This window comes from Herpailurus yagouaroundi, unplaced genomic scaffold (assembly GCF_014898765.1).
Source record: "Herpailurus yagouaroundi ecotype Mexico unplaced genomic scaffold, PumYag 28, whole genome shotgun sequence".
Taxonomy (NCBI): domain Eukaryota; kingdom Metazoa; phylum Chordata; class Mammalia; order Carnivora; family Felidae; genus Herpailurus; species Herpailurus yagouaroundi.
Window position 1 is genome coordinate 5,832,777 of NW_024412376.1, and position 26,913 is coordinate 5,859,689.

The 26,913-nt window shown below is 41.9% G+C and overlaps 1 protein-coding gene across 12 annotated transcripts in view; it reads right to left on the reverse strand.

Moving 5' to 3' along the window:
• The window catches only part of TACC1 (transforming acidic coiled-coil containing protein 1), a 122,282-nt gene that overhangs the window by 30,612 nt on the left and 64,757 nt on the right, over positions 1-26,913 (reverse strand). For 9 of the 12 annotated variants that reach the window (XM_040454587.1, XM_040454769.1, XM_040455199.1 and 6 more), the window contains one exon: positions 1,113-2,214. The exons of the other annotated variants lie outside the window; for them this stretch is intronic. In XM_040454587.1, the coding sequence (XP_040310521.1) occupies positions 1,113-2,214 (1,102 nt within the window). The remainder of the gene's footprint in view (positions 1-1,112; positions 2,215-26,913) is intronic. 12 annotated transcript variants of the gene reach the window in all.

Genomic DNA, 26,913 nt, shown 5'->3' on the forward strand with positions numbered 1-26,913 from the left:
TGGGGTTGCTGAAGAAAGGATTTCTCATGGTTCAAGCTTCTTGGTCCTGATGCTTTCTGCTCTTTAACTTTTCTCTCTAGTATACTTCATCACACCACACTAGCATACTCCTTTAGGTCACAATAATGCTGAACATTATTTCCCTGACTCATCTACAGTGACAGCTGGAAATAACAGTACTTTTTCTCATTCTCCCTTTTTACTTTTCATTCTCTGTGTCATTGGTCTGACTTTATTTTTAGTAAAATGTCACAGGGTCACAAAAGGATATATGGTCATCAACTCAAGTTCTGTGAAAAGGTAACCCTGTAACAAATTTAAATTGAAACTTTATGTGGAATAAATATGCCTTGATCACTCTGGGAACTTCAAGGACCCTGCAAAAGTGGTTATGGCATTCCCAGAAAAGAGGGGAGGGGGAGGGAGACAACGCACAACAAAAGACTAATTTAGTCAGATTTACAAGAATGTTTAAAATATTCTTGCTTCTTACTGCAAATTGACCTCCGTACTGATGGAGCCATAAGCTAAACATGGAGACATAAGAATTCTTAGCAACTTTTCGTGGTAGATTTGTTTGTAACAAAAGTCACAGCTTTCTGTTTTAAGTGAAAGACTTCTATAAGACCTTTTGGGACCATTTTGCACGTTACTGATATTAGACCGGTAATCAATCTGGAGAGATGGAATTTTCCTTTTATCCAGAGAATCTGAAGATGGTGGCCAGCACTGACACTTGAATTCTGTATATAAAGCAATTCCTGACAGCCTGGATAGGATTTCTGAAAACCATCAAATCTCTACCTGCTGTACACTCCTCTTCTTTTTTTTTTTTAATAGGAAAAATGTACCCAAGGTGTGGTGGTGGGAGAGGTCAGCCGAATAAGCTGAGGATTCAGAAACAAAGCAGACACCCACCAAGGACAACTCTGGCACTTCTAACTGTACCCCAGAGTTAAGCAAAACAGTGAGGGCTATAGCATAAAGCTCTAAGCTGCATGTCTGCCCCGATGCACCTCAAAGATCACTTCGGTTCACCGAAACCAAAAGCAGCTGGCTGCCAAACTCAAGAAAGTACACAGAACACAACACCCACACCCGTCGCCACTCACGTTATTAAACGCGACTTTGCCTTCTTGGGTGATTCTAAGATTTCATTAATATCATTACCGGCAGGAGAACAAAAGTCACTGCTTGCTAAAGTTGTAGTTGGTTTAAAGGGATCCATGGATTCGTCAAGGTGGTAGGAGCCCTTAGAGGAGAGAGGGGGGGTGTTCTGCAGAGCGGAGAGGCCCCCAAAGGGACTGAAGTTGGGGTTATCCCACTGGCTGGGAGCCAGCTTAGCAGATGCCTGGGAGGGAGGAGCGCTGTCTGCAGCTGGGTCTGCAGGCTGGTCCCCACCTTTGGCGCCTACTGGCTTACTGACGCTATCTTTCTGTACCTTGGGAGGCAGTTTGCTACCCAGTTTCCTGCCAAGTTTCTTCGGAAGGCCTTTCCTGGACTCTACATTTTCCACATCTTCTGTGAAATCAAACTCGAGTTTCAGAGGTGAGTTCCTGGACTCCTCCAGCAGCTCAACTCCAGAGTCGTTGGTGTCACTGCCAGGGGCGCTCGAGGTCTCCTTAGTGTCAGGAGGAGGTTTCTGGATCCTGGCGCCTCCTAGCAAAGGATTTGCTTTCCCATCCATCTCATCAGCACAGAACTGACAGGATGCCTGGGGGAGAGGTGAGCCCTCTAGGGCAACATCAGCCTCTAAAAATTCACCAATCGTCTTCTTCCTCAGAGAGACGGGTTTGGGCTTTCTTAGCTTGCTTCTGCTGGGAACAGGCTCTGGACAGGAGCTGGCAGCCTTCAGGTCAGCTTCTGTGGAGGCCTCCAGCGTCACCCCCATGGTGCCTTCTGTCATTGCCTTGTCGGGGATGGCTTCTGGTGTGCTGGAGGGCAAAGCCTCGCCTGAGACCACAGTTAGACAGCCATAAGCTGCCTTTGTTCCTAGAGCTGCCGGGGCGTCCGTGGAATTCTTGGTTTCTATCGAAAATGGCCTCACGACTGAAATTTTGCTACTATCATGTTCAGGTTCTTCTTTGAAATCCTTGACTGGGTAAGAAGCAATAGCCTGCTGTGACACCTCATTTTCTGAGGGTCTAGAACAAGTCTCAGATGAGCATTTTTCCACCACTTCTGCTACCAGCTGTTCATCAACTTCTTGTGATTCTAAAAACAAAACACAAAAGCCATCTATTAAAGACTTATCTTTTTGGCGTTGGTAAATACTCTCTACTAGCTGAATCCACCCAGACAAGCAGCAAATTCCTCCCTCTTTAAGAGCTTCTATTAAGCATCTCTAAGGTTCAGCAAGATTGGCAGAGCAGCCTGGAAAGGAACTGTTGGTATTACACTCTAAAGTCAATCTTCCTATCCAAAATGTATACATGTTTTATCCAAGCTATACACATAATAATTAGACCAAATAGAGCCACTGAGGAAAAGACGAAATAGATTGTGAGACTATTGCAAGGCATATTAATATGATGTTAACACTCCACAGGTTAAAGTAACCAGTCTGGAAAAAGCTTGAGACACTGCCAGCTCAGATAGAGGGTTCAGATCTGGAACCGACACAGTTCCCAGGGCCTGCCTGACCGCTTCAGGGTCCAAATGCTACACGGTACACAGATTTTAATCTCTGGATGTTAAAAACAAGTATTCTCTCTTCCCTAGACTATAGTTTAAATAATCGAACTGTTTCAAAATTAAATGAAAAACCCACCATGGCCTGCTCAAAGTAACTTCTCTATAGACTTAAAAAACTGAAAGAAACCAAATAAAAAACCTAATTTGAAAAAGCAGATACAGGGGCACCTGGGTGGCTCAGTTGGTTAAGTATCTGACTTCAGCTCAGGTCATGATCTCTCGGTTTGTGAGTTTGAGCCCCACATTGGGCTCTGCGCTGACAGCTCAGAACCTGCTTCTGATCCTCTCTCTCCCTCTCTCTGTACCTCCCAGCTCATGCTCTCAATCTCTCTCTCAAAAAACAAAACCAAAAACATTAGAAAGAAAGAAAGAAGAAAGCAGATATGGAAATGGCTTTAAAACAAACAGCCTTGGGGTGATGGCTGGTTCAACTGGTAGGGCATGCGACTCCTGATCTCAGGTCATCTCGGGTCATGAGTTCAAGCCCTACGTTGGGCATAGAGCTTACTTAAGAAAGAAAAATCGACTGGATTTAATAAAACTTAAAAAGAGAATCAATGTTACTTAAAAGCAACCACCACCACCACTACCAATAGTTCTTATTTTACTAAGACATAAATCATACAATAATAAAGTTTTTTTTTTAGAAGTTCTGTCTCAAACTGGGCCAGGTATTCTCTCAAAACACTTGTGAAAAATAAGGATCCTTTCTAATCTGGGTCTTATTAGAAGGAATGCTGCAATCAGGAAGGTGAAAGTGAGGGTATTTCCTTAAAGCACAAACTAAGATAGTACTTTCCTGACTAGTTACCTGAAATAACGATCGAATAGCAGCAATAAAAACCGAATAAATTGGTATTATCATGGTATCTTGTGATTTTAAAGGAAACTCAGAGGGGCACCTGGGTGGCTCAGCTGGTTAAGCTAGGCTCAGTTCATGATCTCATGGGTTCATGAGTTCAAGCCCCACAGCGGGCTCCCTGTTGACAGTGTGGAACTTGCTTGGGATTCTCTCTCTCCCTCTCTCTCTGACCCTTCCCTGCTTGAGCCCTCTCTTCTCTCTCTCAAAACAAACAAACAAACAAACAAACAAACAAACAAACAAACAATTAAAGAAACTCAGAGATGACCCTCTAATCCTACTTTCTAGCCCTACTTCTAATCCAGGAACAAAAAAGTGAGCACCGCAGGAAGAGTTTTTTAAACCACCCACACATATTTTCACAAAACTCCTTTAGGACTACAATTAGGTAGGCAGTGGCTTACAAACTGTATTCTGCACAGATGCTTCAGGTATTCTATCAATGTCCAATGTAAGTTTTGTTTTCAAATACACATTTAACTATTATTAATACCGTAATCTTAAGAAAGCTCTCAACACATGGTATCTGGGATTTGCTTTAACATACATCAAAAGAATTTCTTTCTAAAAATAGTAAATGTGGCAAAATCTTGATAACTGTTGAATCTGGGGATGGGTATACAGGAGTTTTCACTGTGCTACCTTCTCTGTTGCACAATTGCGAAAAGTTTCAAAATAAAAATATTTTCAACTCAACTGCATTACACACAAAATTTTAACATGAATGTTTTAAAGTGTACCAAAAATTTAACATGTCTGTGGATAGACATATACATAGGAAAATCTGCGCACACACACATCTGAACTGTTATGAATTCTGTGCTGATGGGGAAGGGTAGACAAGCGACAATGAAAACACATCACCAGAAACCCAGCGCTGCAAAGATTTACATGTATCCAGATGCTGTAGGCTCAGGGAGAAGCCAGGCCAGGTCTAAGCACCCCTGCTCATAACCTAGCATCCAGTCAGTTACAGAAAATGGAATCTTGATTATATCGAAATATAGACAGTTATCACTTACTTTAAGTTTTGGTGCTTACCATGAGCTTTTTAGATTCAACATGTATGGTACAATAAAAATATACATTTGTTCTTTGTCCTGGGTTCCCAACACAGGTCTAAAACTCTTGGACTCTCAGGAGTGATAAGTGTCTTTTGTATGCTCCTGAGGTGACTGGTGGCCCCTCTAGCTTCAGGATGGGGGCTGGTCACCAGAAAGGTCAAGCAGTAGACAAGGTTGGAACTTTCAGCTCCACCTCCCCCCCTCACCTTAGGGGAGGAGGGAAGCAGGAAGTGAAGTCTAATCACCAATAGCCAGTGATTTAATCAACGATGCCAAAGTATGGGTAAAAAACCCTAAACTATGGGGTTTGGGGACCTTACAGGTTGATGACCTTCTCAAAGTGCTGGAAATATGTATACCCATAATAACAACAACAAAATCTTGAAACTATGTGTGGTGACAGATATTAATTAACTGGACTTACTGTGGTGATCATTTTGCAAAATACACAAATACTGACTCTTTACAGTATACACCTGAAGCTAATATATCAGCTATACCTCAATTAAAAGAAATTTGAATTTTAACCAACTTTGTAAATGAGATATTATTAATAATTACATCATAGTTATGTGTCCAAATATTTTAGGGATGCATATTGACACAGATGACCCGATACCTGGAATTTGCTTTATTTAACAAAACAAAAGGAAGAAAAAGGGAATGTTGGAAGCAAGTCTTGAGAAAATCTTGATAATTATTTAATCTCAGCAGTGGGAATATGGAGGTTCTACTTTCCTGTGTGATGTTGGGAGCTGATCACAATAAAAATTTGTTATGTAATTTCTCCGATGTCTTCTCCTTGCCACTGACTTACTAACATTCACCGTCAGTCTCCCTCGTGGGATCCCTGCCCCACACCCCACTCCTCTGTCCTTTCCTACAAACCTCAGAGAATGTGGGGGGGGGGGGGGCGAGGCTACAGACAGGAGAGTACAGTGTGACTCCCACCCACCCACTTCTTGGAACCTCTTCTCGCTATTTCGCAGACGCCTTCACCATCAACCTGACGCCTTCCAAAGGCCAAGGGGAGACCTTTCACTGACCTCTCTCCTAGCTTTTGGTTTCTGCCCTAATCTTCTCTGTTAAAAAAGGGCAGAAACTCCTTTTAGGTCCTCCCTTCTTGTCCCCATCTCCATCAACTGCTTTTCCCAAGCTAAGAACTGGAGAGAGGGAGAGCACCTCACAGCATGAGGGACAGGGCAGGCAGCCTGAAACCAGCCAAAGAGGAACAAAGGAGCAGGATCTCAGCATTCACACAGAAGTTCTAACGCTGCCCAGCCCAGCCCCATAGCTCTAAGGATTAAGGAGTTTTATCGGCTGCATTCTGAAGTGAGACACCCACTGGTGGAATGGGGAAGGAAAACCATCGCCCCTCACTGACTTCAGCCTGAGCAGACAGCTGAAGGAGCCCCGCCTGGAAGACACCACCCCAGTGCAGGCAAATTAACATGCCCAGTCTGCACCTAGTCCCTGAGGACCCCACCTTGGTCCAGTATCTTCAGTCACCACTAGAAAGTACTGCGGGGTGGGACAGAGTGGGTGGGAGAGGACTGCTCACCAGTTTTGGGAGTTGTGAGAATGTAAAACAAGAAAACAAACCAGGAAACTCAAAAAGGTAGGTTTGGGTAAGATCTGATTTACATTTGCACTCTGAATCAGCCAAGTCTCCCAGGGCCCTCTGAGCCTGCATACCCAGTGCTGCCCTAAAAGAGAATGTACACCTCAGCTACCACAGAGCAAAAAGTTCGCCACCCTTCCCGGCAGGCTCCGCTTCTCAATCTTCTCCCAGTTAAGGGTTCTAGCCACAGCAGTCAGGGCTGGCTTTTCATCTGCAAACACTGTTATGTAACTGCCCTACCTCTATTCATCCTTCTATTTTTACAAAATTCCTGTATTCCTTAAAAATCTTCCTCCAGGGTGTGCTGAGATGCTCTCTTCCTGAAAGGAGTTTGATGAGTTTGGATGATTCTGACAAGCACTGCACAGCCTGGCAGCTTCGTGAACACAGACACTGAAGAAATTAGATCAGTAGATGAGTTCAAAGCAAACACAGAGGAAATCCAAAAATAGAGCGACATTTCCACTTCTGCCACATTTGTTGCTGTTAACAAAACTCTTCCTTTCAATTATCAGCCTCTCTTAAATCTAGACAGAAGGTTGTGTGAATCGCCCAGGGGTGCTTAAAAACATAGATGCTTTTTATGCTTACTCAGGACATAGGCTATTCTCATGTAAAAAGGTTTTCCCCCCATTTTATCCTATTTTCAAAAGAAAAGGCACAGAATACCAACATTTTGAAGACTGGGGTAGCAGCCTGACATTGTGTATGTGTAATATACCTTCAACATACTGGAGTTGAACATAACTGGAGTATGTTGAAGGTATATTAAGTTGGAAGACAGGCTTACAAAAAAGTTTAAAAGCCTCAGACGGTGACATGCTATTAACAACAGTATTTTTGAGGATGAGAAACATACTCTGCTAACATACACGGAGAACCTGCTGGCTAGCTGCTTTCGTATGTACAATCTCATTTAAGAGAAGACAAGACAGAACCACTTGGAAAACAACATGTATTAACACTTCAGATTTGGCATTACTCTCAAACATGCTTGTCTGTTCCCCCTCAGATTCTAATTTCTTGGTAAAACACTCTCTAGAAGCTCCTCTTAGATCTGTCCATCGGCCCCTGTCCTTTAGCTACAGAAGGTCCCTTTTATGAATTCCTGAATACCTGACATATAAAGTGAGAAAGCTGCCAAAATTTGAACAGGCCTCCTGTATCATACAGACATACACCTGGCCTCTTCCTAACCTCAAATCCAGTCTTTCGCATCCAAGTTGAAGACACAGGTCTGACTCTAAGGCCTTAAAACAGAATCTGAGAACCAATACATGAAAATGAGTGACTTTTATAGTAAGTAATTTAAGAAGTGTTCACAGATAAATTTTGAGAGGGTCCACAAAGCCCCCGAAACTCAAAGAAAATGTTTCCCCAACAGAGAAAATCCAACAGCCTTCTTTATTGGCTGGCATTTAGGAATCACTGTTCTTGAAGACTGTATTTCTGGACCACTTTTTAGGGTCCTCAGAAGGGCTCCTCTCACTACTTTATAGTTATAACCTCAATCCCCCTTTGATCACTACACTCACTGAAGTTTAAAAACTCTTCAGCTACGGCGGAAAAAAATCTTAACATCTAAGAATAAAGCTTGTCACCTTTGAGAATGCTCAAAATGTGTTGCAAGTGCAGTTTTAAGCACTTTTTTATTTATTTATTTATTTTTTTAATTTATTTTTATTTTTTTTTTAATTTTTTTTTCAATGTTTATTTATTTTTGGGACAGAGAGAGACAGAGCATGAACGGGGGAGGGGCAGAGAGAGAGGGAGACACAGAATCGGAAACAGGCTCCAGGCTCCGAGCCATCAGCCCAGAGCCTGACGCGGGGCTCGAACTCACGGACTGCGAGATCGTGACCTGGCTGAAGTCGGACGCTCAACCGACTGCGCCACCCAGGCGCCCCTTTAAGCACTTAGCACTTTTTTAAAGTGTGGATTAAAGCTCTGAGAGGGAGCATTCATTAAAACATAAATTTAAGCAGGTTTCATTCAAACACAGTTCAGCCCCCTTACGTCATTCCTGTTGACATCAAGACTGGACTGAAGGGACGCTAAACACCCAGTGGGAGTGGTGGGGGAACCAATCTCGCCAGCACCCGGGTGTGGCAGGATGGGACATTAGGCAGACCACCCTGGGGAGAGAATCAAACCCCAGGAACAAACTGGAGTAAATATTTTCCTTCTCTGGACAGTGGTTCAGATTTTGTCGTGCAGAGCGCAGCAGAAGGTCAAGGGACAACCAAACTTTGGCCTAAGTCTGCAGATCTTTCTTCACAGGCTCCTTACATGGAGCTTTTCTCTAATAACTGCTGGATATTTAAAGAACATTGATTTGAAGGGGGATGCAAACTGCTGGCCTGCGTGGTGACCTTGGCCTTAGGCTGGCCCCATTCGGGGCCAGACAAGCAGCCACCCACAAGGCCTGGGGTAAAGTCAGAGAACAATGAGAGGGAAGAAAAGGGAGGAAGTAGCACTGACTACAGTGTCAGGCACGGTGACTGAGCATTTTACAAACAAAAACTCATACAATCAAAAGGAGGATTAAAGAGAACACACAGACAGAAACTCCATTTTAAGGAACCTATGAATTGGAGGCAGCAAGCAATTTTAGTGAGCAATCAGATGGTAAGTCCTCCTCCCCACCTCCCATTAAAAAAAAACAAAAACACAACAAAACATCCCTGGTGCTTTCCACCGAACAAATGAAATAAAGAATAAATTCTGTATGATAAACGGTACAAACAAACAAGAATTTTGTTGTTTTTTTTTTAACGGCCAGGGCTGCCTGGGTGGCTCAGTCGATTAAGCATCAACTCTTGATTGTGTCTCAGGTCATGATCTCACCCTTTGTGGGTTCAAGCCTGGTTGGGAGTCTCTCTCTCTCTCTCTCTGCCCCTCCCTCATTCACACGTGTATGCACTCACTCTCTCTCAAAATAAATAAACTTAAAAAAAAAAAAAAAAGAATAGATTCTTTCACTCATCAATGCCACTGCTAGGAATTTATTTTAATTATGCTCACAAAGAGGGCCATACACATATGTACGAGAATGAGGATGTTCACTGAAGTGCTGGTTCCTACACACTGATCTATGGCAATTATAAAGTATCACAGGGCACTGAAAGATCACTGCATGTGCAACATCACAATGGAATACTATAGGGAGGTTAAACCATAACGTAGATCTGTATGTGCTAACAGGGTAGGATCTCCGAAGACATGTTACATGGAAAAAGCAAAGTTATTCAATTGAAACATATAAAGACATAAAACATATTCTGAGGTCCAGAATCCTTCTTATTAAGTACAAAAATCTCCTTACCTAAACTTACTTTCCTTTTACCGATTTCTCTTTTTCTCCATCTCACCGCAAGATTCCATCCCCAACCCAGCTCGCCCTCTCCTCCTCCCAAGACAGAGGGGTGGGATTCATTGTCAAAGGTGATTTTTTAAGTGTCTCCTGAAAATTTTTTCCTCATTATAATATTATTGTAAGTGCTTGACACTCTAGATACTTATTCAGTCCTCACAACAACCCTGTGAGGTATTTTTTAACTCCATCTCACAGATGAAGAAACCATGGCTCAGAATGGTTAACACACACACACACACACACGCGCAAGCGCGCACACACACACACAGACACACACACACACACACACACACACACACAAGGGGAAGAGGAGGGAGAGAGAGGAAGGCAGTTGGGAGTCTACGTTGGGGCACAGGCAGGCCATGGCTCAACCATGCTAGACCATCCCCCAATTAACTCCAGAGTTATCTTCATTCATCTAATTTCTCTTCATTCATGGGAAAGTCCAAGTGTGAACACAAGCCAAGGAAGAAGGGGTCTGGAGTACGGGTTCAATGCTATGGTATGACACAAATATACTGATCTATGCTGTCATATCCACTGAGGGGGGTGGGGGGGGGAGCATCTGAAAGACAGGAAGCAGAGGGACAGTCTCTAGGAACAAAGCTCCAGTGCCATACTTCTGAATGCTCAGAAGTAAGATGATGAACCCATGTGACCATGCTGGGCTACATATCTCAAACAGATGGAGTTATTCCTATCTACTTTATTCTATCCTCACTGGGAGAGATAATCCTACAGTTGTACAATCCTCATATTGTAATATATCTCATAATCAGGCAACTTCAATCTATGCAACTATAGAATAGGACCCCTAGTTACCAAGACACTGGCCTGCACCTCTGAACTCAAGCCCAAAATGTGGGTCTTTGTTATTCAGGGCCACATAAAAGATATGCAGACACAATAACACAAACTTGGAAGGCCCAGCAACCACAGTGAAGTTTTATTTAATTTTAATTTTCAATTAAAATTGAAAGAGGGGGAGAGAGGGGGGGGAGAGAGAGAGAGATAGAGAAAGAGAGAGATCTCAAGCATGGAGCCCGACATGAGGCTCAATTCTATGATCTTGGGATCATGACCAGAGCTGAAATCCAGTTGGAAGCTCAACCGAGTCACCCAGGCGCCCTGACAGTGAAGTTTTATAAATGTATAACAGCAATTGACTACAAACCACAGTACTAAGATATTCTACATAAGGATCCAAATCAGATGTTCAATAGTCAACACTTCCTAATTAATTTAACCATCAGCTCCATCAGGACTTGAAGTCCTAAAATCAAATCACAAAATAATTTCTAAAATAATCAACTAACCAACCAGGCACAGACAGGCTCTTATAACCTGCAGCATATACTGTACTAGGCATGAAGAGATCACAAAATAAGTGCATGGGGCTTATAATGCAGTTAAGGAAACAAGAGCCACACTCAAAATCCCTTCAGAGAACAACCAAATACAACAGTGAGGGGAAAAAACTACCACCTTCTTATATGAGTGCCATCTCACATGTCTTTATAGAAACATGTTTACAGAAAACACCAGCACTTGCTGGACTTCTGATCTTAAGGAGTCAGTTTTTATGTCACCAACTTCTCTTCCCTTTCTAAAGGAGAGATTCCTTCTTTGAATTTGCCTTCATATTCAGCAAATGAAGAGAACTTTCTAGAGCATTATATGAAATAATTCTTTTTTTAATGTTTATTTATTTTGAGAGAAAGAGAGCACAAGCTAGGGAGGAGCAGAGACAGAAGGGGTGAGAGAATCCCAAGCAAGCTGAATTGTCAGCACAGAGCCCAACGTGAGGCCCGATCTCATGAGCCATGAGTTCATGACCTGAGCTGAAATCAAGAGTTGGGCACTTAACTAAGAGGTGCGCCAGCTAAGCTGTATTTTAAGAGAACCTTTATTACTGACTTTGACGCAAGCTGGGCAGAAGTGGGATGAATGAATATAGTGCATCTAAGGTATGGATTACAGGAAAGCTTAGGGAATCAGTGACTGGATAAGCTCAGCATTTGTTCAGAGAGGAAAGGAAACAGGTTTTCTCAGTGCCAGCTGAGAGCAGAATGAATCAGAGCCCACAACTGATTTCCTTAATGGGGCACTGATGTCCTCTGACCCTGACATAGGATCCCCAGCATAGGATCTAGAAGTTCTGCTACTCTTCAGGAAACAGGCAGAAATAGGCCCCCAAATGACTTTAATTCCCCTTTGAACCCAATCTTAGTTCATATTCTTTTGGGAACAAGAGCAACAACCTCTCCCCTGAAATGTAATTAACAAAGGAGGAACACAGTAGAAATGGTAAACTGCATAAATTGCAGACAGTGGTAAAATATGGTTATGTTTTCCTACAACTAAGAATTCAGAACAAGTAAAACATTTCACTTATTTGATCCTCAAAGCATTACCTAACTTGATCCTCAAATCAACCCTGTGAAAAAGGCAGAGCAGGGCTTATTAATTCCATTTAAAAATGAGATATTGTGGGGCGCCTGGGTGGCGCAGTCGGTTAAGTGTCCGACTTCAGCCAGGTCACGATCTCGCGGTCCGTGAGTTCGAGCCCCGCGTCGGGCTCTGGGCTGATGGCTCAGAGCCTGGAGCCTGTTTCCGATTCTGTGTCTCCCTCTCTCTCTGCCCCTCCCCCGTTCATGCTCTGTCTCTCTCTGTCCCAAAAATAATAAATAAACGTTAAAAAAAAAAAAGATATTGCATGTTAACAAATTAGATAACTTAGATAAAGTAGAAAAATTCCTAGAAAGACACAAACTACTTAATCTGACTCAAGAGGAAATAGAAAATCTGAATAGATCTAAAACAAGGAGAGAAACTGAATTGGTAAATTAAAAACTCCTCCCGCCCCCCAAAAACATGGACCAGCCTGGTGAATTCTGCCAAATATTTAAAGAACTAATATCAATTGTTCACAAACTCTTACAAAAAATATAAGAGGAAAATAGTTCCCAACTCATTCTATCAGGCCAATATTACTCTGATAACAAATCCAAAGTTATCACAAGAAAGAAAAAAACTACAAACCAGTATCTCCTATTGAAAATAGAAGCAGAGGCCCCTGGGTGGTTCAGTCAGTTGAACGTTCAACTTCAGCTCAGGTCATGATCTCACAGCTCATGGGTTCAAGCCCCACGTCGGGCTCTATGCTGATAGCTTGGAGCCTGGAGCCTGCTTCAGATTCTGTGTCTCCCTCTCTCTCTGCCCCTAACCCACTTGTATTCTGTCTCTGTCTCTTTCAAAAATAAATAAACATTAAAAAAAAGGTAAAAAAAGAAAACAGAAGTAAAAATCCTCAACCAAATACTATCAAACCGAATCCACCAACACAAAAAAACCAATTTATGCATCATGAACAGTGGGATTTATCCGAGGAATGCAAGGTTGGTTTAACACCTGAAAATCAATTAGTGTATGTCAACAGAATGGAATACAAAACCCACATAATTATCACAGTATATGCAGAAAAAGAATTTGACAAAATCCAACATCCTTTCACAACAAAAAACATCTAACAAACTAGGCACAGAAGGGAACCTCCTCAACTTGATGAAGGACAGCTATGAAAACCTTCATGCTAATGTCATACTTAATGCTAAAAGATTGATGCTGTTACCCTAAAATCAAGAACAACAATATCAGCTTTTGCTACATCTATTCAGAATTGTACTAGAAGTCCTAGCCATGTCAATTAGGCTAGGAAAAATAAAATAAAAGATACCTAAATTGGAAAGGAAAAAGTAAAAACTATCTCTATTTACAGATGAAATGATCCTGGATATAGAAAGTCCTAGAATATAAAATCAATGTGCAAAAAATTAATTGTATTTCTATACACATGCAATGAAAAATCCAAAAAAGAAATTAAAAAAAATAATTTCATTTACCATTATATCAAAAAGAATAAGATACTTGAAAATAAACTTCACAAAAGAAAGGCAAGATACTCTAAAACTGTTTAAAAAAATTAAAAATCTAAATAAATGGAAAGACATCCTATATTCATGGATTGGAAGATTTAATATTGTTAACATGACCACACTCCCCAATTTATCTAGAGATTGAACACAACATGTATCAAAATCCCAGCAGGCTTCTTTGCAAAAACTAATAAGCTGATCCTAAAATTCATAAGGACATGCAAAGAACCCAGAATAGCTAAACCAATCAAAAGAACAAAGTTGGAGGACTCCTATGTCCTGATTTCAAAACTCACTACAAAGTTACCATAATCAAGGCAGTGTAGGACCAACATAAGGAAAGGCATATGTATCAATAAAACAAAATTAAAAGTTTAGGGACACCTGGGTGGCTCAGTCAGCTAAATGTCCAGCTTCGGCTCAGGTCATGATCTCATGGTTTGTGAGTTCAAGCCCTCATCAGGCTCTGTGCTGACAGTGTGGATGGAGCCTGCTTGGGATTCTCTCTCCCTCTGTGCCTCCCCACTCACGCTTTCTGTCTCTCTCAAAATAAATAAACTTAAAAAAAAAAAATTAAAAGTTCAGAAATGAACCCTTACATCTATGATTAATTGATTTTGACAAGGGTACAAAATTAATTCAATAGAGAAAAGGGCAATCTTTCAACAAATGGTGCTGAGACAACTGCACAGCTACATGCAAAAGACAGAAGTTGCACCACTTCCTCACAAACTATACAGAAATTAACTCGAAATGAATCACAGACCTAAATGTAAGAGCTCAAACTATAAAACTCTTAGAAGAAAACCTAGGAGTAAATCTTTGGAACTGTGGGTTGGGCAAAGCCTTCTTAGATACGACATAAAAGACAAAAGAAAAAGTAGAAAACTGAAGTTCATCAAAATTAAAAACTTTTACACATCAAATGATACCATCAAAAAAGTAAAAAGATAACCGCCAGAATGGGAAGAACTATTTACAATCACATCTATAGTAAGGGACTCGTATGTAGAATACATACTCTTATAACTCAATATGAAAAGATAAATAACCCAGTTAAAAAGTAGACAAAGAATCTGAATAAACATTTTGCTAACAAAGATATACCAACAGCCAACAAGTACATGAAAAGATGCTCGATATCATTAGATATAAGGGAAACGCAAATCAGAACCAGGAGATGCCACTTCACACCTACTAAGATGGCTACAAAGAGATGGATAGCAAGTGCTGGCAAGGAGGTGGAGAAACTGAAACCCTCACATGCTTGGTAAGAATGTAAAATGGTGTAGCCTCTTTGGAAAACACTTTGACAGTTCCTCAAAATGTTAGAAATAGAGTTACCTCATGACCCGGCAATTCTACTACTAGGCATCTACATAAAAACCTATGCACAGGAAGTGTTCATAGCAGCATTAACCATAATAACCCCAAAGTGGAAATAACCCATACGTCTATCAACTGAACAAAATACAGCATGTAGTGTAGTGCTAATCAACAATAAAACAGGACTGAAGTACGGATACATGCCACAACATGGATGTAAACAGAGGTAATCACAAAAGACTATAGACTGTATAGCTCCATTTATATAAAATGTTTACAATAAGCAAATCTACTGAGACACAATTTAGATTCTCAGTTGCCCAGGGGTGGAATGGGAAAGGAATGGGAGGTGACTCCTAATGGGTACGGATTCTTTTGGGGGTGATAAAATGTTCTAAAAATTGGACACAGGCAATAGTTGCACAACTCTGTTAATATACTAAAAATCACTGCATCGCAGGCCCTTAAAATAGGTGAACTGTATGGCATGTGAATTATATCCAATAAAACTTTTTAAAAATATTTTTAAATGTTTATTTTTTTTCGGGGGGGGGGGGGCAGCAGAGAAAGAGGGAGAGAGAGAATTCTAAGCAGGCTCCCTGCTGTCAGCGCAGAGCCTGATGTGGGGTTTGAACTCACAAACTGCGAGACCATGACCTGAGCAGAAAGCAAAACACTTAACCGACCGAGCTACTGAGGTGCCCCTCAATAAAATCGTTAACAAAGAAAAAAAGGACACAGCTTAAAGGCTGAGCAGGAGGAGTTTCCTGCAATTCTTAATAAAATGTTCTAGTACACCACAGACTTACATTTCAGAAAATGCTGTAAATAGCTCTTATGTGTATCACCTGTAGGGACACTGCAGCGAGGTGGTAGGTCTCACTAGCACATCAATTTGGGATTTTAAATTTCTCTTGAGGAAGCCTACAGTGTGCTAGATAAATTCTATTTACAGAAAAAGGTGAAAAAATGACATCACTCCTCTCTCCTACAGCAGATATAGCCAAGCATAGGAACCATTCTAGAGACAGAACAATTGTTAAGCTCAAAATGCTTTTCGCTTTTTTGGGGGGGGGGGGGGCGGGGAGGAAGGAGCTGTTTCTTTTCAATTCTGATTTTTAACATTTGACTTCTCCCAAGACCTCCCTCATACATTCCCTTGTAAGAACACTGGTAATAGAAGCCGGCAGGCTTCCTCCAGACTGAGTTCTGTGGGGGCCTTACACCTGGTCCCTTTTGTATCACCAAAACTGGAGCGAGCACCCAAACCAGAGGTGATCCTCAACCAGTGCCCACTGCTGGGCAAACGTCTGACACATAAAGGACTTCTTTTTCAAGAGATTATCATTTATAGACAGAAAAAGTACACTGAAGTAGTGGGGAAGCTGTTCAGCTCTACACCAACAGCTGTAAAGGATTAACATTTGTTCTTCATTCGGCCCGTTCCCTTTGAAGAGCTGTCCTCTCTTAAATGTATGGCTTGGTCTTGTCTCCCACCCCCTGCTCTACTGTGCTGGAATCAAGGGCTGGAATCAGGAGGGAAGTGTGATTCCGGCACTTGTGCCACCCCTTCCTGCTAAAGTGGTCTGACCCGAGGAGACTGTTAATAAGGTACAGATTAGCATTTAGGCAAGTGTCCCAAATTCGAGGGTTTTGTTTTGTTTTTTTCAGTTTCATGTCTCTGAATTCCCAGTCCCTCTGATTACCCCAAAGTTGAAATATACTTTATATATGTACATTCTAGGCCATTTAGTCAAGGACACAGGCCTTAAAATGCAGTAGAAGTGGACACGATGTGGTACCTAGGGGCAGGATAACAGCACACGCAGGTCTCTTCCAGGAATGCTGGGTAGAACCTCAGGGTATAGGCTGCAGAGCTCACGTTCCCTCACGACCAGTGGGGCCCCAAGGTCATCCAGAGCATGAGAGTAAGGAGAGGATTCCAAGTGGGTGAGTCAAGGCAAGAAAATGCAGAACATCCTCTTAGGTAGCCAGAATTTTAAGATATCACTACTTAAAGCAGAAAAACATCAACATCCAACACCACCCCTCACGTACCCACCCCTGACCAAACCTAGACAACAACAAACAAACTGGCCAGACCTCCGCCTCCGGGCCCTACACAAGAAAAACAAAACAAAACAAAACAAAAACAAAAAAAAAACATAAAACACTATTCAGGAGCTGGTAGGGGCGGGGGCAAGTTTAATTGCTTTTTGTAAGAGACAGCACGCCAGAGGCCGTGTTCTCCAGAGATAAGCTTCTAACTCCTGACAGAGGCTCATCCTAAAATATAAGACTCCACAGGTAAAGAGTAATCTGGAAAGCCACTGGACAGGCTTTAAAAGCTTAAAATAAGGGTGAAGAAAATATTTCAAATCTCCAAACCAGCATGTTATGCTATTTTATTTAAAAAGGAGACCCAAACCCTATCCTCTGAAGGCCAACATCACAATACAGTTAGATGGAGGGGCCCACTAATCAAGACTGTCTGCCCACCAGGCAGCCAAACCTTGTCCACAGAAACCCATCCAACAACGTGTAAGTCTTCTCACTGATGAGATGTCCTGGAGTTTCGGAACCATCTGCATTTGTTTGAGGATACATTTCAAATACATTAGAAATCCTCCACCATAGACAGAAACTGTAGAAGGCTCTCCCTGTGGGACTTTTCCTCCATCCCCAACAACTGCAGCAGGAGGAGCAGAGAGAAAGGGCACGTGCTAACAGATGGGACTCCTCTGCAGAGATGTGAAATTGTGTAACTTCACTCCGTTGCTGCCAAACAACCATAATGTGCATCTCTTCAGAAATAATTACTGGAGAATTCGAAATACCAACTGCCTCTCTCACAAAGTAGCAACTGCCCACACAGGAGCTGGGGGCTGATGCAGGATAAAGGAAAAGAGAGAGGAGCCTCCAGCCAAAGCAACAGCAACCGATTCACCAGGCACATGAGACACTTCCACAATAGGAGAGGGACCCTGGTTGAAGACCTTATTTCTCCTGTCGCTTCTGCTCCTGTACTCTAAAAAAAGGAGCCAAAGGAAGGGGTGGATAAAGCAGTGAAGAGGCCCCAGAGGAAGAAAGTAATAAAAAAGGCTGAAGTCTTTGAAATTATACCCTTTGGTATAAGTTTTTTTTAAAAAGTAGAAAATGGTCTTGTGCTAGTCAGCCTCCAAGATGGCACCCAATGAGGAAGCCATTTATCAGGTGAGATGAATCCCACCTCCCAGCATTCATGCCCCTGGACTGACTCGTTAAACCGAAAAGATATTATGGAAATAACAACGTGACTTCTGAAGCTAAGTCACAAAACACGTTACAATTCCCATCTTGTTCTTGGATCACTCACTCTGGTCACTCAGCTGCCATGCTGGAAGAACACTCAAGCCACCCAATAGAGAGAGAGGTCCATCCACATAGTAAAGAACTGAGGCCTCCCACAAACAGCCAGCACTTGCCAGGCAGTAGTGAATTACTTGAGGAGAAGGTCCTCCAGCCCCAGTCAAGCTTTCAGGTGACTACAGTCCCAACCAACACTGTGACTGCATTCTCACAAGTAACCCTAAGCCAGATCACCCCGCTAAAATGCTTCCAAATTCTAGGCCTATGAAAGCTATGTGAAATAATGTTTATTGTTCTAAGCTGCTAATAACTTTTGGAGTAATTTGTTACACAACAATAGATAACTAATACAGGCCTCTTAGAAACTCTTCTTTCTAACCCAAAATAGGTACCAGCATACATATGTAACCCTGCATACATCTCCAGGTACCTACCTCTCCTCCCCCACACGACTCACATGTGGAGAGAGAAAGCAAAAGTTACTACTCAATATGTCCCTTCCCTCTTTATTTCTGATAAGCTGAAGCTAAGCATTAAGGAAGCAAAATGTTTTCAATAAAGTTGAATACCCAGTAATGCTTTTTTTCTTTCCTGCTTCTGGCTCTATATCTAAATTGTGCTGCAAACTTCTAATATTCAAAATTCCCAGGGGCGCCTGGGTGGCGCAGTCGGTTAAGTGTCCGACTTCAGCCAGGTCACGATCTCGCGGTCCGTGAGTTCGAGCCCCGCATCAGGCTCTGGGCTGATGGCTCAGAGCCTGGAGCCTGTTTCCGATTCTGTGTCTCCCTCTCTCTCTGCCCCTCCCCCGTTCATGCTGTCTCTCTCTGTCCCCAAAATAAATAAACGTTAAAAAAAAATTAAAAAAAAAAATTCCTGAACTACACTTTATACTTCATATATGTGCAAAGTTAATAAATATGGAATATATATCCCCTACTGAACTTTGTCTTAAAATCACTGTCACTTAACAGGATACCTTAAAGGATGCTTTCCCCCAACACACACTCTGTCCTGGAAACATTTTAAGAACCTTCAGTTCCTCTGAAAAGTTTTCAATCAGTGAAGAGAATCACAGAAAATCACAGATTCCCTGGGGGAGAGAAGCTGTATAATATGTTCCAAGAAGCTCTGGATGTGCAATCTTAAAAGCTAAATTTAAGACCCCACTCTACCACTAGCGGTAAAGACTCTGGCCCCAATCTGTGGAATGGAGATTATATGTGTCCCATCTCACAGCATCACTGTTCTAAAATCAAGTAAGATGCTGAAAAGAAGGGGGGAAAAAAAGCCTACTTGCTCCCATCAAATTCAATAAACTCAGCTGAGGGGCACCAGAGTGGTTCAGTCGGGTAAGTGTCTGAATCTTGGTTTCAGATCAGGTCACGATTTCACGGTTCATGGGTTCCAGTTCCACGTTGGGCTCTGTGCTGGCAAAGCATAGCCTGCTTGGGATTCTCCCTCTCTCTGCCCCTCCCCCACTCTCACTGTCTCTAATAAATAAATAAAATAAATAAATAAACAAACAGACAAACTCAGCTGAAACATAAAGACAATGGTCTGCTGGGTGGCAGTCTTCTAGTGGGAAAGCTGGAGATGAGTAATTTGTTGTTATATTTCCAGCAAGGACATGGGAAAGAGGGCACCTGGACTGGCTAGGAATATATCTGTATCTGTCAAACAGAACTGTCAAATTACACTTTTTCATTTGTGAAATAATGAAATATCCATTCAGCCATTATCAATCTAACTCCTGGAGATACAATCATGTTTGTGGAGACTCATGAAATCAGGTTCATGTACAAGCAAAGGAGAGAGTGAGATCTTGAACTTAGAAACAGCAATCCCTTTCTAGGCCCAATGCTAACAGTTTTCAGGCAATTCAGCAACCCTCATTTATCACAGCCCCACCAAGCTGTTTTGTTTTGGATAGATAAACCAGTAGCTTTTACATCACTAACCTGAGTTAGGAGATAGTGACAAAATGGCCTATGCTGCCAGGACTTCCTATGAACATTGCTACTGCTCACTTGAAAAAGACACTATGAGTACTCTTTAACCTAAATGTTTAAACGGCTTTAGACCACATACATTTTTTTAAGTGGAGCATTAAATGGCAGCAACATAATTTTGGAAGGGTTGCCCCTCCCACACACACATGCACCACCAGAAACTATCACAGTAAGCTATATCACTTGATTTGCTGCTCAGGTAAGCCCCAAACTGGCAAGTACGAGTCTAAAGTGAGTTTAACCATTATAACATTTACTGCTTTAAGTTATTAAAATGTTTACTTCCTTTTTTTAATGTTTATTTATTTTGAGAAAGAATGAGCAGGGGAGGGGCAGACAGAGAGAGAGGGAGAGACAGAATCCCAATCAGGCTTTGTACCATCAGCGCAGAGCCCAATGTGGAGCTCGAACTCATCAACTGCGAGATCACGACTTGAGCCAAAATCAAGAGTCGGATGTTTAACCGACTGAGCCACCCAGATGCCCCTAAAATGTTTACTTTCAGCAGGGAGGCTTTACCCCTGCTCCTAAGTTTTTTATTGAAATATTGTGGTTCTGCACTTCCTGAGAAGTCTGCTGGAAAAACTATACTTTTTCCCCGAGAAGACTTTCTTTTTTGGGTGGAACACCACATAGAAGCTCTCTGTGTGGCTCATTTACGCTGCTATAAATTAACCAACAAAGAAACATGGCTCTGATCCCATTTACTAACTAGTAGGAATCTCCCAAGTTGAGAGCTAAAAATGTTATCTGGGGGAAAAAAAAAAAAAACACCACAGAATTGTATCATGCTGCTGAGGTTTCCAAGCCTTAAAGATCTTATAATAATAGAATATACAAATTTAAACTATGAAAGAACTAATTACATCAAAAATTTAAAAATAAAAGTAAAAGTACTGGTTTGGGATATTGTCAAAGGAGCCACATGGGTTAAACTTTTGGGCTAGGTAACATTAAGGGTCCTTATTAGTCCCATCATTTCTAGGAAATTCTAACAAAGCAATCCTTGTGGTAGGGGCAGGGAGAGGATGTTAAACTAAATCCTTAGGAGAACCATACTCATGAATTTTACTGGAACACTTCAATAAATACCTAATGAAAAATGTCTGTATAGTATTTTCTTTTTATTTTTTTAATTTATTTATTTTGAGAGACAGTGTGCACACATGAGCAGGGGAAGGGCAGAGCGAGAATCCCAAGCAGGCTCTGCACAGCTAACACACAGCACAATTTGGGGCTCAAACTCACGAACTGTTGAGATCATGACCTGAGCCCAAGTCAAGAGCTAGACACTTAACCCACTGAGCCACCCGGGTGCCCCTGCATATTTTCTTGTACATGTAACTCAAAGCCTTAGAATTGAAAACCTAAGTCTTACATTTTAACAAGATCTGCATTCTAGGTCTTATATATGCACAGTCTAAAACAACCCAATAAATATACCATTTCAACCATATAGCATATACCAACAATATACCATATCAACTGTCAAATAAATTCTAAAACACCCAATTAAAACTATTAAATTAAATTAAAACTATTAAAAAACACTTAATGGGCAAAAGTCAAAAGTTATATATTTCTATTTATATTATTAAATGATTCCCAAGTTCTCTTCATTCTTCTCTAATTTCCATTTTTCATAACTCCTTGGATCTCACAGTCAATTAAAAAGCAAGTACACTGACAGACCAATGACATTTGTGTTTTGTAAGGGAGACAAACAGCCAGCCCAAACCAGCCTTTCCCTAGAGTCTTACCTAAGCATACAGGCCTGCACTAATGGCACCAGGTGCCACAGTTCATGTTAATTAATCATGTATATAGCCTTGCTGCTTTCTTGAAAGTTAGCCCAAATTACTTAAGCTTTATATTTTTATGAAAATTGTCCTAGGTGTGGATCTAGGTCAGCAAACTTTTCTGTAAAGAGCCAAACAGTAAACATTTTAGGCTTTTGCCAGCTACACAGTCTCTGTTCCAAGTAATCAACCTTGTTGTTTTAGTGTGAAAGCAGCCACAGACAGCACCTAAGCGAACAAGTGTGGCTGCATTCCCACAAAACTTTACTTACGGGCCCTAAAATTTGAATTTCATATAATTTTTACACGTCACAATTTTTTTCAAGCACTTAAAAATGTAAAAACAATTCTTAGCTCCCAGACAAAACAATAATCAGTCAGAGCAAGAGACAGGGCCACATTTGGTCTGTGAGCCACAGTCTGCTGATTCCTGATCGAGACTACCAAAACTGTGTCAATAAACAACTCTGCATTCCCCACCAGGCCTCCAGCAGTAAACATCTGTGGACTGATCCTGTTTATCTCTTTCCTTCTATTCTGGAGGACTACAGTGAGTCTTTGAAAAGGCACCTAATTAACATATCAAACAGGGTAGATTTAACTAGCTGTTCCAAGGGCACACACAAGAGCTTCAGCATGAATTAAGATTTTCTTTCTCAAAGAAAGGTATATACATATATGTATATGTATATACATATAAAGGTATATGTGTGGCAGGGAGACTTCTAGTAGCTTCTAGTAGCACAGGACATCCACTCACTGCAGCTTTTATAGTCTAGGACAATGGACAAAACCATAGTCCATAAGCACACACACACAAAAAAGTGGGGAGGGGATGAACTTGAGATTGTACCTCTTTCAGAAGTCCTCTGTACGTGCCATCTCCTCACTGATACATCCCCCAGCAAAAAGAAAGAACAGTTAACAGCAGCAGCTTAAACACTCTTTGTTGGGGGAGGCAGACAGATAGCAAACACAGAACTACCAGCCCCAGTATTACAGCCACCACTCTGGTATTTTCAAGGAACCTCTTTGGCTAAACTTTTATTTTACCAGTTAGTCCGAAGCCAGCTTCTGTCTGTGGCTTAAAAAAATCCCCACAACCTCATCCATTGTTTCATTCCTAGAATGGCATACAATTCTGTCTTAAGGAGTGTTAAGACAGAGTTCAGATACTGTAAGTCCCCAAAAACTTCCAATAAAAAGAAAATTAACTTCAAATAGGTGTAGATGTTTCCCTGCGTCCAAAGAATCATATGGAAGTTGGGGTGGAATACAGCCCATACATTGGGGGACCATAATATACCAGGAAGCCAGTATCTTTTATGTATGTTAACTCTAACCCCTGACTAACTCATAAATAATCCCCCAAAATGATACAGTCTTATATAATTTCTACCTGCTATCCCACTATGTCTTGGAACCAAAGATATATGAAAGACTAACTTTATCAGGAGCCAAATAATCAACAATTTGGGAGAAAGAGGACCATCCAAGCTCAGAAGTTAAGACTTCAACGAGAAACGTGTCTCCAGGAATTTTGGTCCACTGATATCTTCCCTGGTCAGACCGGTGTTTGGTTGTATTTTTATATTTACTCTGTATGTGCAACAAGGCCATCAACAAGACTCTGGGCTAACTCTACACGTTGGGCAGAAGGAGCTCTCAAGGGCAGAATACTACCAGGCTGATATACAATCATCCTATTATTTAAAGGCTCCAGGGGCACCTGGGTGGTTCAGTCAGTTAGGCATCCAACTTTGGCTCGGGTCATGATCTTACATTTTGTGTGTTCAAGCCCCACATCAGGTTCTCTGCTGTCAGCATGGAGTCTGCTTTAGATCTTCTGTCCCCCTCTCTCTCTGCCCCTCCCCCATTTGCCCTTTCTCTTTCTCTCTCTCTAAAATAAACATTAAAAATAAAACAAAACCCCAAATTGAAAGATTTTTTTTTAACGTTTTATTTATTTATTTATTTTTTGAGACAGAGACAGAGCATGAACGGGGGAGGGGTCAGAGAGAGAGGAAGACACAGAATCGGAAGCAGGCTCCAGGCTCCGAGCCATCAGCCCAGAGCCCGACGCGGGGCTCGAACTGATGGACTATGAGATCGTGACCTGGGCTGAAGTCGGACACTTAACTGACTGAGCCACCCAGGCGCCCCCCAAATTGAAAGATTTCTTAATATGTGGTGGTAGTCTCCTAGATTGTACACCCTACCCCATTACCCCATCAAATACATGGTCTCCAATCATGATCTACTCCACACAGCTTTCCTGGTCCATGACTCTCTAAAAAGAAATCTTTCAAAAGAAGAGAGAAAAAGAATGTGAGCTAGAAGTTACCAAAACATGTAAAAAAAGAGTCAGTGGCACAGGAAGGACCAAACAATAGGTTCTCTATGGCTCTGGGGGGTCTGAGCCATAGGAGCCTCTATGCAATTAGCAAAGAATATGTCAAGATGAATCAGACTAGGAGCTGACAGAATGGTGAGGAAGGGAGCTGCCCAAGCTGAGGGACATTCAAAGAGACTTTCAAATCGCTACTTATGGGTCTCGTGAGCATTACTTAAATTTGATGGGAAAACTTCAAAATAGTTCTTTCCAGCTTTCAAATCTCTCTTCTGATCTGCCAATCTTGACAGAAGAAAAAGGAAGCTTTGAAGAACAAGTGCATCTTCCGTGTGCAAAGCTAAGCGCCACATGTGAGCTCTCCAATGTATAAACCTGCCTGTTCCCATGCGGTCTCTGCCTAAAACAATGGTGAAAAGCAACCCAGGGTGGAAAAAAAAGCAGGGAGGGAGGCTACCCAGGGTGTGTTGAGAGTATGGCTGAATTCTCAGCAGGGGAAACGCATTAGACAACTCCCAAGTCAAAGCAAAATCAAACCACAAAAGTAATAATAATAATTATTATCAGTGAACCAATAATTCCAGCTCCATCATGAAGTCTTTCACAGAGAACCTGACTTCCCAAGCAACCTGTAAGGAAGTTATGAAGCAATAAAATACAGTAACCGTTAGGAGAAAAAAGTCATAATCAAGTCAAAAACTAGTTAACAGGATAACCTGGCTCTATTGAAGGATGACACTGGCAGACACTGGAAAAGAGAAAACATGGAAGAACAACATCCATGCTAGAGTCCCTTCTCCAGACAACAGTTAAGTAGCCTTTTTTTTTTCAATGTTTATTTGTTTATTTTGAGATAGAGAGCACAAGTGGGGGAGGGCAGACAGACAGAGAGCATCCGAACCAGGCTCCCAGTTCCGAACTTTCAGTGCAGAAGCCATCACGGGCTTCAATCTCACAAACTGTGAGATCATGACCTGAGCTGAAATCAACAGTCGGATGATTAACCAACTGAGCCACCTAGGCGCCTCATGTCTTTTTAGAAGGATGTCAGGGGCGCCTGGGTGGCGCAGTCGGTTAAGCCTCCGACTTCAACCAGGTCACGATCTCACGGTCCGTGAGTTCGAGCCCTGCGTCGGGCTCTGGGCTGATGGCTCAGAGTCTGGAGCCTGTTTCCGATTCTGTGTCTCCCTCTCTCTCTGCCCCTCGCCCGTTCATGCTCTGTCTCTCTCTGTCCCAAAAATAAATAAACGTTGAAAAAAAAATTAAAAAAAAAAAATAAAAGGATGTCAAAACATGATCTCTCTGCTCAAAGCGCTCTGTTATGGGTTAAATTGCATCCCTCAAAAAGATATGTTGAAGCCCTAACTCTCCATACCTGTGAATGTGACCTTATTTGGAAATAGTACCTTTGCAGATGTAATCAAGTTAAGATGTGGTCATACTGGATTAGGAGGGTCCCTATATCTAATCACCGGTGTCCTTAAAGGAATGTCATGTGAAGGCACAGAGATACACAGGAAGAAGATGGCCTTGTAATGAAGGAGACAGAGACTGGAGTTATCCTGCCACAAGCCAAGGAACACCGTGAAGTATCAGCCACCACCAGAAGCTAGAGGAGACAAGAAAGGATTTTTCCCTAGAACCTTAGGAAGGAACATGGCTCTGTGGCTCTGCTGATACCTCGATTTCGGACTTCTAGCCTCCAAATCTGTGAGAGAATATATTTCTGTTGTTTTAACCCACCCAGTTTGTGGGTTTCTACTTTGTCAAGGCAGCCCTGGGGAGATAACACACCCTCCAATGGCTTCCTATCTTACTCAGAAAGAAAATCCAAGCATCATTACAAAGTGTTCCAGACTTTCCTTTATCTAACTTCAGCTCCTACTGTTCCCTTCCTAGTCACCACTCCATCCACACTGGCTTCTTCATTGGTCCTCAAAACCCTCCCACCATGGGGCCTCACCCCATCTCAGGCTGGTACTGTTTTAGGCCTTTGCAGATGCCATTCCCTTTGCTGGAAAGGTTCTCTCCCCAAGAATCTGCAAGGCTGTTCCCTCAATCTTCTTTCAGGGCTCTGCTCAAGTTCCCTTATTGGCAAGGCTCGGCCTAATTACCCTTTGGCATCTCTTATCCCTACCCCATGCACCCTATACCTCCTTTCCCTGCTTTATTTTTTTCCATAATACTTAAGACAAGCTGACATGTGTATCTTGCTTAACCTTTAAAAGATCCATTTCCCTCCATAACGTTAGCTCAGTGAGAGCAAGACTTTTTCACTGCTGAATCACAGCGCACTCTATTGAACAGATAAACAGACTCTACCAGGACAGGTGAAATTTTACTCAAAACTGGCTGTGTGACAAAAAAGGTTTCTACTAATTAAATGGATCAGAAGCTTTTGTAGTTGAAGGGCAGGCTCAAGGTTGAGCTCTGAGGGGCTAGGAGACCATCTCTGTGCCAGGTTTCCTTAGGTAGACTGAGAGGCTCACCATTCCTATACAGATGAAGGAGAAGTGAACAATTTTGAAA